The sequence below is a fragment of the Oncorhynchus clarkii genome, chromosome 20, assembly GCF_045791955.1.
Source record: "Oncorhynchus clarkii lewisi isolate Uvic-CL-2024 chromosome 20, UVic_Ocla_1.0, whole genome shotgun sequence".
NCBI classification, from domain to species: domain Eukaryota; kingdom Metazoa; phylum Chordata; class Actinopteri; order Salmoniformes; family Salmonidae; genus Oncorhynchus; species Oncorhynchus clarkii.
The window spans coordinates 49360008-49377430 of record NC_092166.1 but is presented as its reverse complement, the minus strand read 5'-3'; the positions used below and the strand labels follow the sequence as shown (position 1 = coordinate 49377430).

The following is a 17423-nucleotide window of genomic DNA, read 5'->3' as shown; positions in this document are numbered from 1 at the left end:
ATTTTCATCAATAAGCGTGTCAAAAATGTTGCTTGTTGCTTTGAATCCTTTTATGGCCACGATGGCACTGATCTTTTTCTTGCTTTTCTCTCTCTTGGCACAGATTGCGGTGGTCACGGTCACCCTAAAGGAAGAGTCTGTGAGCTGGGATTCTCTCCTTCCACTCCCCCTCACACACACACACTCCCTCGCATAGACACTCTGCAGAATGAGGGAAGCCTGGAGGTGCTTGCTGGGACTGTGTCTCCTGGCACGCTCTGCCTCCCCCGCCTCCCCCCACGGTTCCGCCAACCCCTTTGCTGGGCAACAGATACCCCCAGATCCCTGCTACGATGATGCAGGCACCGCCCGCCGCTGCATCCCCGAGTTCATCAACGCCGCCTTTGGCAAGGAGGTGGCCGTGTCCAGCGTGTGCGGCTGGCCGACGTCGTCGCGCTCTTGTAGCATGGTGGAGCACGGTGAGGAGCGGCCTTCAGTGCGCACCTGCCAGATCTGCGACGCAGCGGACCCATGGCGTGCCCACCCGCCCTCCTACCTCACCGACCTCAACTCGGCCCACAACCTCACCTGCTGGCAGTCGGAGAATCTGCACACCTCGCCAAACAACGTCAACCTCACCCTGTCGCTGGGAAAGAAGTTTGAGATCACCTACGTCAGCTTGCAGTTCTGCTCGCCCCGCCCAGAGTCATTGGCAATCTACAAGAGCATGGACTACGGCAAGAGCTGGACGCCTTACCAGTACTATTCGTCCCAGTGCCGGCGCATGTACAACCGGCCTAACAAGGCGGCCATCACAAAACAGAATGAGCAGGAGGCCCTTTGTACCGATGGCCACACTGACCTCTACCCACTTTCCGGAGGGCTCATTGCCTTCAGCACTCTGGACGGGCGGCCCTCCGGGAAAGACTTTGACAACAGCCCTGTGCTCCAGGACTGGGTATCAGTCACCGACATCCGTGTGGTCTTCAGCCGGCCCCAGCTGCCCCGCGAAATAGGGACAGGAGAAGGGGCGGGGATAGGCGGGGGAGGCCAGCCGGACGAGGACCCAATGGTACCGTCCACACCTCTGCCGGCGTACTTCTACGCGGTGGGGGACTTCCAGGTGGGCGGGAGGTGTAAGTGCAACGGGCACGCCTCACGCTGCCTCAAGGACAAGGAGGGCAAGCTGGTGTGCGACTGTAAACACAACACGGAGGGGCCCGAGTGCGACCACTGCAAGCCCTTCCACTGCGACCGGCCGTGGCATAGGGCCAGCGCCCGTGAGGCCAACGAGTGTTTACGTGAGTCCCAGGTCTATTCAGCATTTTCTATCTGTTTTGATTGTTCTTTTAGATTCTGCGCTTTTCCACTCTTTTCACTCTCTTATTTTCCATTATTTATTTTTGGGATCAATTCTTTATTGTTGACCCTTGTTGGTTAGCAGGTATGTGCACAATAAATAGACATAGTAATTCCTAATATAGTTGCATTCATAATGTTAGTATGGTTTTACAAAGAGATGCCATCATCTTTGCCTACTTAAATCAGTGACATGGGGTGAAGGTTCACCTTCCAACAGGACAACGGTCCTAAACTCACAGCCAAGACAATGCAGGAGTGGCTTCGCAACAAGTCTCTGAATGTCCTTGAGTGGCACAGCCAGATCCCGGACTTGTACCCGATCGAACATCTCTGGAGAAACCTGAAAATAGCTGTGCAGCAACGCTCCCCATCCAACCTGACAGAGCTTGAGAGGATCTGCAGAGAAGAATGGGTAAAGCTCCACAAATACAGGTGTGCCAAGCTTGTAGCGTCATACCCAAAAAGACTTGAGGCTGTAATCGCTGCCAAAGGTGCTTCCACAAAGTATTGAGTAAACGGTCTGAATACTTATGTTAATGTTATATTTCAGTAAATGTTTTATATTTTTTATACATTTAAAAAATGCCCATATATCTGTTTTTTCTTTGTCATTATGGGATATTGTGTGTAGATTGATAAGGAAAATATACATTTTAATCCATTTTAGAATATGGTTGTAATGTAACAAAATGTGGAAAAGGGATCTGAATACTGCAAATGCACTGTGTGTGCTAGTGTCAACATCATTTTGTATATTATCCCTTGACAGTAAGGTATATGAATACGTACAAAAGGGGAGGAAGCTAAAGAAAGACAAAACATCTTTATTAAAGAATAAGGTTTTGTTAATGGAGAACTCCCCCCCCAATAACTGGAAATGTATTATATATTATATTTATTATACAATTTATACACACCCATACATATACTTACAATGACTGTGTAAGCATGGATGGGAATTCTTCAGTACTCAGTTTTAATAGACGTTTTGTGATGGTCTATTGATTGGATTTACCATACATTGGTATCTTGCAACTTTGTACAAATTATTATAGAAACATCATTCAATTGTCTGGTCTGTGCGAATACTCATCATTTCAATTGTCATCATGTTGGAAGGATCGTGCAAATTTAATGCGACTGAGAGTGGGGTCTACTCTCTTCCTTATCGTTCTACACTGAGTGTCCAAAACATTAGGAACAACTGCACTTTCCATGACATAGACTGACCAGTTGAAAGTTATGATCCCTTATTGATGTCAACTGTTAAATCCACTTCAATCAGTGTAGGTGAAGGGGAGGAGACAGGGTAAGAAGTATGTTTAGACCTTGAGACAATTGAGACATGAATTGTGTATGTGTGCCATTCAGAGTTTAAATAGGCAGGACACAAAATGTAAGTGCCTTTGAATGGGGTATGGTAGTAGGAGCCAGGCACACCGGTCAGAGTGTGTGAAGAACAGCTGGGTTTTCAACGTTCCCATGCGCATCAAGAATGGTCCACCACCCAAAGGATATCCAGCCAACTTGACTCAACTGTGGAAAGCATTTGCGTCAACATGGGCCAGCATCCCTGTGGAACGCTTTCGACACCTTGTAGACGAATTGAGGCTGTTCTGAGGGCAAAAAGGGTGCAACTCATTAGCAAGGTGTTCCTAATGTTTTGTACACTGTGTATATCCAGACCAATTTCTCTCGCTCTCCTTCTCATCCTGTCTCGCTCTCTCCCTCTCTTCACCATTCTGGGTCTCTCTCTCTCTCTCTCTCTCTCTCTCTCTCTCTCTCTCTCTCTCTCTCTCTCTCTCTCTCTCTCTCTCTCTCTCTCTCTCTCTCTCTCTCTCTCTCTCTCTCTCTCTCTCTCTCTCTCTCTCTCTCTCTCTCTCTCTCTCTCTCTCTCTCTCATCCTGTCTTGCTCTCTCCCTTTCTTCACCATTCTGGGTCTCTTTTTGACAAGTAGCATAACAATATTTTCTATTTATTTATGGACAAAACATTTGAAAGCAACACATGGATTAGTAATTTTCCGTATGACTATTTAGAATCCCCCAGGTGAGGACATTTTCTCCCATTTTCAACAAATCTTTCCCTAATGCTATCTTAATTAAAAAGTTCCTTTGATTCATTCTCAATCTGTGTTCTCTCCGAAGTTGCTGTAATGTTCTCAGCATTGCAGATGGAGAAAGAGAGAGTTAAAATGAGATTTGACTACATTAAGGCTAGATGTGTGTGCTGCCTGAATACACCAGATGACTTGCTGCTTACACAAGTGAAGATGAAATGTTCTTGTGGAGTTACATAATGCCAAATGCAACCCATCCCCAACCCTACATTGCTCAACAGACTTTACAGTGCACTGAAACTCAAATCAAATAAAACATTAAATAAAATTGTATTTGTCACAGTGAAATGCTTACTTACAAGCCCTTATCCAACAATGACGTTTTAAGAAAAATACCTACAAAAATAAGAAAAATAAATGTAATAATTAAAGAGCAGCAGTAAAATAAAAGTAGCGAGGCAATATATAGGGGGTACCGGTACAGAGTCAATGTGGGGGGGCACCGGTTAGTCAAAGTAATTGAGGTAATATACACTACCGTTCAAAAGTTTGGGGACACTTAGTTGCAAAATTAATAGGAACTATAGTCAAGACGTTGACAAGATTCTAAATAATGATTTTTAATTGAAATAACAATTGTGTCCTTCAAACTTTGCTTTTGTCAACGAATCCTCCATTTGCAGCTAAAATCCTTGCAGACCTTTGACATTCTAGTTGTCAATTTTTTGAGGTAATCTAAAGAGATTTCACCCCATGCTTTCTGAAGCACCTCCCACAAGTTGGATTGGCTTGATGGGCACTTCTTACGTACCATACGGTCAAGCTGCTCCCACAACAGCTCAATAGGGTTGAGATCCGGTGACTGTGCTGGCCACTCCATTTCAGACAGAATATCAGCTGACTGCTTCTTTCCTAAATAGTTATTGCATAGTTTGGAGCTGTGCTTTGGGTCATTTTCCTGTTGTAGGAGGAAATTGACTCAAATTAAGCGCAGTTCACACGATATGGCATGGCGTTGCAAAATGGAGTGATAGCCTTCCTTCTTCAAGATCCCTTTTACCCTGTACAAATCTCCCACTTTACCACCACAAAAGCATCCCCAGACCATCACATTGCCTCCACCATGGTAGACAGGTGGCGTCAAGCACTCCTCCAGCATCTTTTCAGTTTTTCTTCCTCTGTCCAGTGTCTGTGGTCTTTTGCCCATCTTAATCTTTTCTTTTTATTGGCCAGTCTGAGATATGGCTTTTTCTTTGCAACTCTGCCTAGAAGGATAGTAATCCCGGAGTCACCTCTTCACTGTTGACTCTGAGACTGGTGTTTTGCGGGTACTATTTATTGAAACTTCCAGTTGAGGACGTGTGAGGCATCTGTTTCTCAAACTAGACACTCTAATGTGCTTGTCAGTTGTGCACCGGGGCCTCCCACTACTCTTTCTATTCTATTTCTGGTTAGAGACAGTTTGCGCCGTTCTGTGAAGGGAGTACTACACAGAGTAGTAGGAGATCTTCAGTTTCTTGGTCATTTCTTGCATGGAATAGCCTTCATTTCTCAGAACAAGAATAGACTGATGAGTTTCAGAAGAAAGTTCTTTGTTTCTGGCCATTTTGAGCCTGTAGTCGAATCCACAAACGCTGATTCTCCAGATACTCAACTAGTCTAAAGGCCAGTTTTATTGATTCTTTAATCAGCACAACAGTGTTCAGCTGTGCTAACATAATTGCTAAATTATTTTCTAATGATCAATTAGCCTTTTAAAATGATAAACTTTGATTAGCTAACACAGCGTGCCATTGGAACCCAGGAGTGATGGTTGTTGATAAAGGGATTTCTGTAGGCCTTTGTACAGTAGATATTCCATAACAAATCAGCCATTACCGCTATCAATAGTCATTTACAACATTAACCTCTAGCGTCGAGCAATCCCGTATCCGGGAGGGTAATCATAGCCTCAAGCTCATTACCATAACGCAACGTTTCCTATTCATGGAAATCGCAAATTAAATGTAATAAATATATTCAAACACAAACTTAGACTTTTGTTAACAACCTGTTTAAAGGTCTTACTCACATCGGCTGCGAAGAGTGTGATCACACAGACTTCCGGAACAGCTGGTGCTATCATGCATGTTTCAGTGTTACTTACCTCGAAGCGAGCATAGAAGTAATTTAGCTCGTCTGGAAGGCTCGTGTCACTGGGCAGCAATCGGCTGTGTTTCCCTTTGTAGTCTGTAATAGTTTGCAGTCCCTGCCACATTCAACGAGCGTCGGAGCCGGTGTAATATGATTCAATCTTAGTCCTGTATTGATGCTTTGCCTGTTTGATGGTTCATCAGAGGGCATTGAGGGATTTCTTATAAGCTTCCGGGTTAGAGTCCCGCTCCTTGATAGCAGCAGCTCTACTCTTCAGCTCAGTGCGGATGTTGCCTGTAATCCATGGCTTCTGGTTGGGTATGTATGTACAGTCACTGTGGGGATGACTTCATCGATGCACTTATTGATGATGCCAGTGACTGATGTGGTCTACTCCTCAATGCCATCGGATTAATCCTGGGACATATTCCAATCTGTTCTAGCAAAACAGTCCTGTAGCTTAGCATCTGCTTCATCTTACCACTTTTTTATTGACCGAGTCACTGGTGCTTCCACCTTTAATTTTTGCTTGTCGGAATCAGGAGGATAGAATTGTGGTCAGATTTGCCAAATGGAGGTCAGGGGAGAGCTTTGTATGCATCTCTGTGTGTGGAGTAAAGGAGGTCTTGAATGTTTTTCCCGCTGGTTGCACATTTGACATGTTGATAGAAATGAGGTAAAACAGATTTAAGTTTCCCTTCATTAAAGTCCCCGGCCACTAGGAGCACCGCCTCTGGATAAGCATTTTCCTGTTTGCTTATGGCGGTATACAGCTCATTGAGTGCGGTCTTAGTGCCAGCATCGGTCTGTGGTGGTATGTAGATATCTACGAAAAATACAGCTGAAAACTCTCTAGGTAGATAGTGTGGTCTACAGCTTATCATGAGATACTCTACCTCAGGCGAGCAAAACCTTGAGACTTCCTTAGATATCGTGCACCAGCTGTTGTTTACAAATATACATAGACCCCTACCTCTTGTCTTACCAGAGGCTGCTGTTCTATCCTGCCGATGCAGTGTGTAACCCACCAGCTGTTTGTTAATCATGTCGTTGTTCAGCCACGACTCGGTTAAACATAAGATATTACAGTTTTTAATCTCTCGTTAGTTGGAAAAATGTGCTTTTAGCTCATCCAATTTATTTTCCAGTGATTCTACGTTGGCCAGTAGTACGGCAAGGGCAGATTAGCCACTCGTCGGCTGATCCTCACAAGACACCCCAATCTCTTTCCGCGACCGGGTGTCTGGTGTAAATCCCTCTCGTCCGACTCGTTAAAGAGAAATTCTTCGTCCAGTTCAAGTTGAGTAATCGCTGTTCTGATGTCCAGAAGCTCTTTTCTGTCATAAGAGACGGTAGCAGCCACATCATGTACAAAATAAGTTTCAACAAATAAAAAATAAAAAACATAATAGCACGGTTGGTTAAGAGCCCATGAAATGGCAACCATCCTCTTTGGCGCCATCTTACTGCAGCAGCAATATTTGTGATGTCTGTTTCATTAGCTCTATAAGCAGGACTCCTCCACACTCAACCCAACATGATGTTTTCTGCACTCCCCTAGGAATAATGAATGTCTTAACAGTGAATGACAACAGCTCCAAGAATGTCATTTGGCAGTGATTGCCCTTACCTCAAGACGTATAAAAAAAACCACCATCTAGACACTCTGAAAGCTTACCAAGTCAAATTGTAGTCATTTTTGTGACCTTGTTCATGTTAACAGATTACATTCTATGGGATTGCTGTGTCATTTGATCAAGTGAATGTGGATTTTTGATATGTCAAAAAAATAATCAGCATTTCTCATCAAAGGGACATTACATCATTAAAAGTATGTGGACACCGTTTCAAATGAGTGGATTTGGCAATTTCAGCCACGCCCATTGTTGACAGGTGTATAACATTGAGCACACAGCCATGCAATCTCCATAGACAAATATTGGCAGGAGAATGGCCTTACTCAACGTGGCACCGTCATAGGATGCCACCTTTCCAACAAGTCAGTTCGTCAAATATCTGCCCTGTTAGAGCTGTCCTGGTCAACTGTAAGTGCTGCTATTGTGAAGTGGAAACATCTAGGAGCAACGACGGCTCAGCCATGAAGTGGTTGGTCACAGAACAGGACCGCCGAGTGCTGAAGCACGTAGAGCGTAAAAATGATCTGTCTTCGGTTGCGACACTCACTACCGAGTTCCAAACTGCCTCTGGAAGCAACATCCGCACAATAACTGTACATCGGGAGCTTCATGAAAGGGGATTCCATGGCCCAGCAGCTGCACACAAGCCTAAGTTCACCATGTGCAATGCCAAGCGTCGGCTAGAGTGGTGTAAAGCTTGCCGCCATTGGACAATGGAGCAGTGGAAACGCATTCTCTGGAGTGATGAATCACGCTTCACCATCTGGCAGTCTGACGGATGAATCTGGGTTTGGCAGATGCCAGGAGAACTTTACCTGCCTAAATCCATAGTGCCAACTATAAAGTTTGGTGGAGGAGGAATAATGGTCTGGGGCTGTTTTTCATGGTTCGGTCTAGGCCCAGTGAAGGGAAATCTTAGCGCATACAATGACATTCTTTAAAAAAATGTTACCCCTTTTTCTCCACAATTTCATGATACCCATTTGGTAATTACAGTTTTGTCCCATCGCTGCAACTCCCCTGCGGACTCAGGGGAGGCGAAGGTCGAGAGCCATGCGTCCTCCGAAACACAACCCTGCCAAGCAGCACTGCTTCTTGACACACTGCTCGCTGGACCCGGAAGACAGCCGCACCAATGTGTTGGTGGAAGCATCGTCCAACTGGCGACCGAAGTCAGCTTACAGGCACCCGGCCCGCCACAAGGAGTCGCTAGAGCGCGATGGGACAAGGAAGTCCTGACTGGCCAAACATCCCTTAACCCAGACAATGCTGGGCCAATTGTGCGCCGCCTCATGAGTCTCCTGGTCACGGCCGAATGTTACACAGCCTGGGATCGAACCCATACAATGACATTCTAGACGATTCTGTGCTTCCAACTTTGTGGCAACAGTTTGGGGAAAACACTTTCCTGTTTCAGCATGAGAATGCCCCCGTGCACAAAGCGAAGTCCATACAGAAATGGTTTGTTGAGATCGGTGTGGAATAACTTGACTGGCCTGCAAAGAGCCATGACCTCAACCCCATCGAACACTTTTGGGATGAATTGGAACGCCGACTGTGAGCCAGGTCTATTCGCCCAACATCAGTGACCTCACTAATGCTCTTGTGGCTGAATTGAAGCAAGTCCCTGCAGCAATATTCCAACATCTAGTGGAAAGCCTTCCCAGAAGAGTGGAGGCTGTTATAGCAGCAATGAATTCCTATGATTTTGGAATGAGATGTTCGACTGGCAGATGTCCACATACTGTTGGTCAAGTAGAGTATTTCACAAGCATTCTACAAGTAATTTTGTTACAGTATGCCAGTGGTGATAGCGCTGCTGGCCTGAAATCATATTGAGCAGTGCCAGATCTGCTTATTAAGGGGAAAGAGAGTGACAGGGCCAGGGGAACAGAGTCGGGCCATTGCAGTGCTGGGCCAAGAAACGTGTATTTCCACCCTATTCTGTCCCCTGACATCCCCCCCCCCCAGACCCTCAACCCTGTCCTCTCACACCCACTTCATACCCAAAGCTCTCTGTTGTGTCTCATAGGGAACACCCCCCAGCCCAGCACCCCCCATTCCCTCTAACTTCCCCCACATCTGCACCCCTCTTCCTCACTGTCACTGTCTCGCCCTCTCTGCTCCCTGTTGTCCAGCTCTTTTTACTACACTCTTACTTACTCTCAACCCTCTACCACCACACGCGACTCTATCCCATAACACTAACTCCCTCACTGTTCTCCTCTCCCCACCCCCACCACCCCTCTTTAGGAAACGTTATGCCTGGGTTGATATGTCACCTTTGTCCATTACTCTCAGACTGAATTCCTGTGTGCTCCAGCAAACACTTACATGCTATACCTGATCACAGAATAGTGGGGACACCAAACCCACATTTAATTCCAACATGTCCCTAATTCCATTGTTCCAAAAGGCCCTTTAGGGTTCATTCTAGAATGTCTCCACCCCAGTGTTGAAAAGGTCCCCACGGCACACTAAAGCTCATTCTTAGTGCCCCCTTCCCTTGTTTTTTCTTTTTTTCTTTTCTTCATGGCGCTGCAGAAAGCAGTGGGACGAGCAACAACCCCTGTGGGACACCACCGTCTGGGTAGCAGCAGCCATCTGTGCTGCTGGCCAAGGTGTGTGTGTTTGTTTAGTCTGGGAGAAGGTGTGAGATTGCCAAATTTTTAGGAAGACGGGGTCCCCCAGGTATCACCGGAGCCCTCCTCTGGGCCGCGGGGCTAGGGATGTGTTTGGGGGGGCGCGCTGAGGTCATGATCCTCTGTGGGGTGATGACAAGGTTAAGCTGATGTGGAGATGCCCCGGGGGATGCTGGGTTTAAAGGGGAGTTCAAGAAGGAGAATGGGGTGTCAGGAGCAGGTGGACAGAATGAGAGACTGACCAACAGAACATTCCATCCCCCCCCTTACTGACTACCATGAAGTAAATGTGTTTTATTATATTCAAACAAAAACTTTTTTTTGCCATTGATACCATTGGAAACCAGCACTACTATGTTGCTGAAGAGAAAGCGCGCCTTTCGTTTTTGTGACACATACATCGTGCCCCATAGCGTTTAAAACTTATTTAAGGTTATTAAAATATACTTTTAATCCACCTTCTGGTTCTGAACTGAATCAAGAATTTGTTCTGTGGTGTGAGCCAAGTTTTAGTTTACTTACAGTGATAGGGATGGTGAGTGGGAATTGGTGTGACAGTGATGATGCTGTTATGGCTATGGCATGCTGGTAGTACAGAGTTACAAAGATGTATTACCAAGATGATATGGTGGTATGAGAGCCTGCCTGACTGGCAGGTCATGGTATGACAGTGTGATGCAACAACTCTTAATGAAGTGACTGTTTAATATTAACTTTGACAAAAAAAACTGACTTTGACTGTTGAATCTCTGACCGTAACTATTTATTCTATGACATTGTAGCCCTCCAGTCCTGGCTCTCTACCTGTGATAGCTCTGCTCACCCCTACCCTGCCCTGCCCTGCCCTGCCCTGCCCTGCCCTGCCCTGCCCTGCCCTGCCCTGCCCTACCCTACCCTGCCCTACCCTGCCCTGCCCTGCCCTACCCTGCCCTACCCTACCCTGCCCTGCCCTGCCCTGCCCTGCCCTACCCTGCCCTGCCCTGCCCTGCCCTGCCCTGCCCTACCCTGCCCTGCCCTACCCTACCCTGCCCTGCCCTACCCTGCCCTGCCCTGCCCAGGTTAGCTCTTTCGCCAGCCAGTCCTTTTGCTCTTCCCTCTTGCTATTCCTTCTCATTAGTGTTGACCGGTGGTCACCAACCGGTCGATCGTAACCAAGGCATTCCCAGTCGATCAGCAAACATTTCTGTAAAAAAAAACAACGATAAAGCCTTGCGCTCCTATTATTTTGTATTATTTTTGTGTTGCAGTAAGTGCACTTGATTCAGCAGCCCAAGTACCGGGTAGGCAAAGCGTTCCCATTTTGAACTATTTCATGTGTCTGAAGGTAGAACTCCGCCTACCCAGCAGGCCCAGAAAGCAAATCAAGTTCACCTATAGGCCTACCGCTGGCCAATCAGATAGCTCACATCACTGTGTCTGACCAGTTCCCTCGAGCCATAGGCTGTAAAAAGAGGCCTCGAACGGACAGGAAAGTTGATACTGTGAGATTTCAAAACTTTTAAAACCCTGACTAGAGAGACTCAACGAATACAGCAACGAGCTGCTGTTTATATGAGTAAGTTGATGCTTAAATTCTTACTGTCAACACTTTGTGCAACACTTTTATAAAGTATCAAAAAATGTGCGTTCTTCCTACTTCCACTCACGCTACCACCAGCACAGCAGCTGCAATGAATGACTATAGCAAAGTGTTCCAATAAGCTTGTGTGGTTATTATTAGCAGCTTGTGTCTTTTTTAATATAAAGGAATATTTAACTTTCTCTGGTCATAGGAGTAACTACATGAATTGGTGCATGCGGCAGAAATAATGCAGTGTGACTTGAATATCCCGTCAGCTGGAAGACCTCAGGTGACAGGCAGCTCCCTCCCTCCCCTCAGACTGACCATCGGATGTAGGCCATCAGTCCAGTAAGAACAAAACAGTATTATGCTCACTCAGCTGTGCCTCACAAGTCATACAACAAATTATTTATTACCAGCGTGACTATACCTAAAGGTTTTCCATATCATTTCAAAATGGTTTGAGAAGAACAACAAGGCAATTCAAGCATAGCCAATATAAAGTGAGCCTATAGTCTACTGTACAAACCTCATTGCTACAGAACTATGTTTAATTGGTTAATGTTGCAAAAGGGATCTGAGCAGTAGACCCTGGCTTGCATTTCGACTTCGAAAGTGATCTGGACTCAGAAAAGGTTGGTGACCACTGGTGTAGACGATAGTCTACACTCCATGCCTGGGTTGTGCTAGGCTTGACCCTCTGTAAACCAGATGTCCACACTGGGAATAACAGTACAGGTCAGACCCCACCAGATCTAATGGAAACAGACAGGACATGGAGCAGACACTCGGGGGATGAAGCACACGAACCAAGCATGGAGCACATTACTTCTAAAATATGCCTAGCATTTGTCTGAAAGCAGGTCATAAAAATGTGTCTAGAGCACTGCTGCTAATGTAAAGTAACTATCCCCCCAAAAAGATATATACAGTTGAAGTCAGGAGTTTACATACACCTTAGCCAATTACATTTCAACTCATTTTTTCACAATTCTTGACATTTAATCTTAGTAAAAAAATCCCTGTCTTAGGTCAGTTAGGATAGGTATGTTAGGATCCCCACTTTATCTTAAGAATGTGAAATGTCAGAATAATAGGAGAGAATGATTTATTTCAGCTTTTATTTCGTTCATCACAATCCCAGTGGGTCAGAAGTTTACATACACTCAATTAGTATTTGGTAGCAATGCCTTTAAATTGTAAAACTTGGGTCAAACGTTACGGGTAGCCTTCCACAAGTTTCCCACAATAAGTTGGGTGGATTTTGGTGTCAGGTTTGTAGACCTTGCTCGCACACGCATTTTCATTTCTGCTCACAAATGTTCTATAGGATTGAGGTCAGGGCTTTGTGAGGGCGACTCCAATACCTTGACATCATTGTCCTTAAGCCATTTTGCCACAACTTTGGAAGTATGCTTGGGGTCATTGTCCATTTGGAAGACCCATTTGCGACCAAGCCTGAACTTCCTGACTGATGTCTTGAGATGTTGCTTCGATATATCCACATACTTTTCCTCCCTCATGATGCCATCTATTTTGTAAAGTGCACCAGTCCCTCCTGCAGCAAAGCACCCCCACAACATGATGCTGCCACCCCTGTGCTTCACAGTTGGGATGGTATTCTTCGGCTTGCAAGCCTCCCCCTTTTGCCTCCAAACATAACAATTCTCATTACTGTCAAACAGTTATATTTTAAACAGCAGTCTGGCTTTTTTGTGGCGGTTTTAGAGCAGTGGCTTCTTCCTTGCTGAGTGGCCTTTAAGGTTATGTCGATAGGACTCGTTTTACTGTGGATATAGACACTTGTGTACCTGTTTCCCCCAGCATCTTCACACGGTCCTTTGCTGTTGTTCTGGGATTGTTTTGCACTTTTTGCACCAAAGTACCTTCATTTCTAGGAGACAGAATTGTCTCCTTCCTGAACGTCTCCTTCCTGAACGTCTCCTTCCTGAGCGGTATGACGGCTGCGTGGTCCCATGGTGTTTATACTTGCATACTATTGTTTGTACAGATGAACGTGGTACCTTCAGGCGTTTGGAAATTGCTCGCACGGATGAACCAGACTTGTGGAGGTCTTCTTAGGTCTTGTCTGATTTCCTTTGATTTCCCCATGATGTCAAGCAAAGAGGCACTGAGTTTGAAGGTAGGCCTTGAAATGCATCCACAGGTACACCTCCAATTGACTCAAATGATGTCAATTAGCCTATCAGAAGCTTCTAAAGCCATGACATAATTTCTTGAAATTTTCCAAGCTGTTTAAAGGCACAGTCAACTTAGTCTATGTAAACTTCTGACCCACTGGAATTGTGATACAGTAAATTATAAGTGAAATAATCTGTCTGTAAACAATTGTTGGAAAAATTACTTGTGTCATGCACAAAGTAGATGTCGTAACCGACTTGCCAAAACTATAGTTTGTTTACAAGAAATGTGTAGAGTGATTGAAAAACAGTTTTAATGACTCCAGCTTAAGTGTATGTAAACTTCTGACTTCAACTGTATATCATAGTATTTCTTGTTATCCAACAAAAGGGTTACATTCATCACAATATGACTTTTTGTCCATATTGCCCAATTCTAGCACCTCCCCACAATTTGTTTTTTCATAATTTATCGCAGATGTATTATTATCGCAAAAAAAATCAATTTATCACAATATGGATTTTGTCCAAATCACCCAGCTCTAATTCCTTCCTAATATTGAATTGAGGGCACTTAAATATTTTGTCTTGCCCATTCACCCTCTGAATGACACACGTACACAATCCATGTCTCAATTGTCACAAGGCTTAAAAATCATTCTTTAACCTGTCTCCAAGTGACATCAATAAGGGATCATAACTTTCACCTGAATTCACGTGGTCAGTCTATGTCATGGAAAGAGCAGGTGATCTTCATGTTTTGTTTACTCAGTATACACTAGAGCAATATTGAGGCAAGCTTGACTTGGAAGTAGGTGTTCTATAGAGAGAGAGAGAGAGAGAGAGAGAGAGGGGGGGGGGGGAGTTTGGAGGAGAAAGTGATTTTTGACGTTTTATTGACAAAATCTTTCTGTCTTCAAAGGGGGCTCAGTAGTTTTGATGGGCCTCTGTTTTTTTGTAAACTATTAGCTGGAATTAGGGGGATTTGACAGATGGGCTGCAGGAGAGAGCAGGGCGGTCCAGGAAGGTGTATGTGTCTGGTTGGGCTCTACTTATGTCAGACCCAGACCCAGCACAGACACATCCCCTGGGACAGAGCTATAAGTGCTAAGCAAACATATCTGTGTTGTACTCTGGAAACTCTGAAGGAGCCCCAAACGCCAAAACCGGCAACTCGTTTCTCCTTCCTTCCTTCTCTCTTTCTCTCTCTCTCCTGGTCACCTCTCCTCTTCCGCTCCACCACATATTCATCACAAGACATTGAGACACCAGATCATGATTACTTCATTTTCACACACAAACACATCGGTTCACGTTGCAAGGTCACATGGAATTTTAAAAACAGAGCGCGTTAGAATGTAATAACTTATAGTCACTTCTAGGCCTGAGATGTATGTGTGTGTAGGTCTACATATTTCCACTTTTGGAGGGAGACCCATAGGTGTCAGTTCTGATGTTGGGCCCTAGAGGGCACTGCTGTGTCCGTGAGTGTCCATGTGTCAGACAGACACCTTTGGCTTTCTCTGGGTGCCTGTGTTGTTGTCACATGTATGTTGCCATGTTCCCGCTTTCACCTCTGCTGTCGCCCGGGGCTCGCTGGGACCCGACACTTCATTTACTTACAGCGTGACGGCCAAATGAATTGGGCTGGGTTGAGGGAGGGTGGTGGGGTGGGGATACCTCCTATGCCTTCAAATAATCACACGGGTGAGGAATGTTGCTCCAAAATCGGCAGCACTATGAAATGGTGCCTTTTAGGTGGTTAGCCTGAGCCACTGTCGGGGGCATGTATGGCGAAGCTGACAGTGCCTTTGTGTGTGTCTGAGTGGGGCATCAGGTAAGGGTGCAGTAGAGGTTTCCCTTATTATTGGTGGTAGGTTTGGTCGTTTAGTAGTTTTCCTTTTGGGATTGTTTGACTTTGTTGATTGGATGTGTCTGATTCATTTGAGTGGTTTGTTGAGGTTTAGTTGGTGTTTATTTTTCTATTAAGCCATTATTTGGTTTTATGGCAGCAAGAAAAGACACTCAAACACTAAAAACAATATTTTAAGACAGTCATATCCACAGCATCAGCAGAGTAATGTTGGAACCCTGGGAATCTTCTGTGAATGCTGGCAGCGGGGTGTGTGTGTGTGTGTGTGGTGTTTGCGTGTGCGTACATGCGTTTTGTGTATGTATGGGTCTGTGTGAGCCACATACTGTATAATCTGGGAGTGTGATCTGAGATGTGCTGTTTCATCCCTGTGCCAAGGCAAGCTGCTGGGATGGGGCTCCAGCTAGCGTGCCCACCCGCCCAAACTCCCATGCCCCCATCCCACTCTGTTCCACAGATGTTTGCAATCACGACCATAGCTGCCCAACATTGGGGTGATCTGAGCCGTAATTGAATCTTGTCAAAGTCTGTGACCTCCCCCAGCGTAGAATTTACTCTATGGGAGTTAAGTTTTTAAAGGATTGGGTATACCTGTTTATGCTGAATATGTATATATATATATTTTTTTTATCATCTTAATATCATAAAATGTAGTATATTTCTAATATGTTTCAGTTTAGGACTTTTTTCTTTTTGAGGTCTCTGTGGAGTATTCCTTTTAAAGCGTTCCTGTTAAAATATGTGGGTTTGGGCTCCTAGCCATTGTTCATCATGGCAGGAGAATCTGTGGGTCTATGGAGAGCAGAATATATCTGTCTGAAGAACGTAGATCTGTCCACCTGTGTGCAGTCAAGGCTGTTTCATCCGTGTTTTGGATTGCTGTGTCCATAGTCTATTCTATAGCTGAGCGGTATACTACAACGCAGGATCAATGAGTTAGCCAGCTAACTTGCCTTAATGTTCTGAAATTAATGTAATTTTCTTTAGAAGGACTAGCTTGTAATGGGCATGGAATGGTCTAATTGACTCAACAACAAAAATACAAAGTTGCTCTTTCCAGAACCAGAAAATCAATAGTTATTTCTGGTTGTTTATCAACGTCAGCTGGCTAACGTGTAGATCCTGCTTTGTAGTATACCTCTCTGGTCTCTGTGTATGTTTGTACATACTCTCTGTCTATAGTTAACTCTAGAATACTTGATCTACAGTATCTATAAAGGTGTATACAGTATCTTTGAGATGTGTGTCTGTGTCTGTCGTGTCTGACCTGACAGATACAGATATTTGATCTACAGTATCTATAAAGGTGTATACAGTATCTTTGAGATGTGTGTCTGTGTCTGTCGTGTCTGACCTGACAGATACAGGTATTTGCAGACTGGTTTTTAAATGTGGAGCACTGGAGGTTTCAGGCTAAAGACTCAACCCTTCCCTTATCTTTTCCCCTCCTTATGGAACAGCTCCACTGGGACGCTCAAACCTACTTCTGCTTTTTCAGTTTGCTGTGCAAAACTGTCAGCCTCTTCTCTCCACTTCAGGGCTTTCTTTGTCTCTATGAAAAACAGTTGATGGACAGACATGAACTCAACCTGTCTTCATCATAAGGGAGGTTTCTGAGTCAAAGGTGAACAAGGTGATTAGCTCACTAAAGAACTCTAAAGCCAAAGATGTGTTTGGGATTGACTCTACCTTTCTTAAAAACTACAAAGAGTCACTCATTGGACCCATTACTAAGGTCACCAACACATCTATTGGTCTCGGTGTGTTTCCAAGGGTATGGAAGTCGGCCATAATAACGGCCATCTTTAAATCAGGCGACCCTGCTGACGTGAGTAACTACAGGCCCATTAGTATACTACCTGTGGTGTCAAAGGTTGTTGAAAAGTGTGTAGCAGAACAACTGATTGCCCACCTCAACAACAGCCCCTTCACATTACACTCCATGCAGTTTGGCTTCAGAGCGAAACACTCCACAGAAACGGCCAACTGCTTTCTTCTGGAAAATGTGAAGTCCAAGATGGACAAAGGGGGTGCTG

At 44.9% G+C, this 17423-nt stretch overlaps 1 protein-coding gene across 1 annotated transcript in view; it reads left to right on the top strand.

Moving 5' to 3' along the window:
* LOC139376457 (netrin-3-like) overlaps positions 1 to 17423 on the top strand; it is a 96624-nt gene that overhangs the window by 39713 nt on the left and 39488 nt on the right. The window contains exon 2 of the mRNA XM_071119073.1: positions 104 to 1280. Within this exon, the coding sequence (XP_070975174.1) occupies positions 209 to 1280 (1072 nt within the window). The 5' untranslated portion in view covers positions 104 to 208. The remainder of the gene's footprint in view (positions 1 to 103; positions 1281 to 17423) is intronic.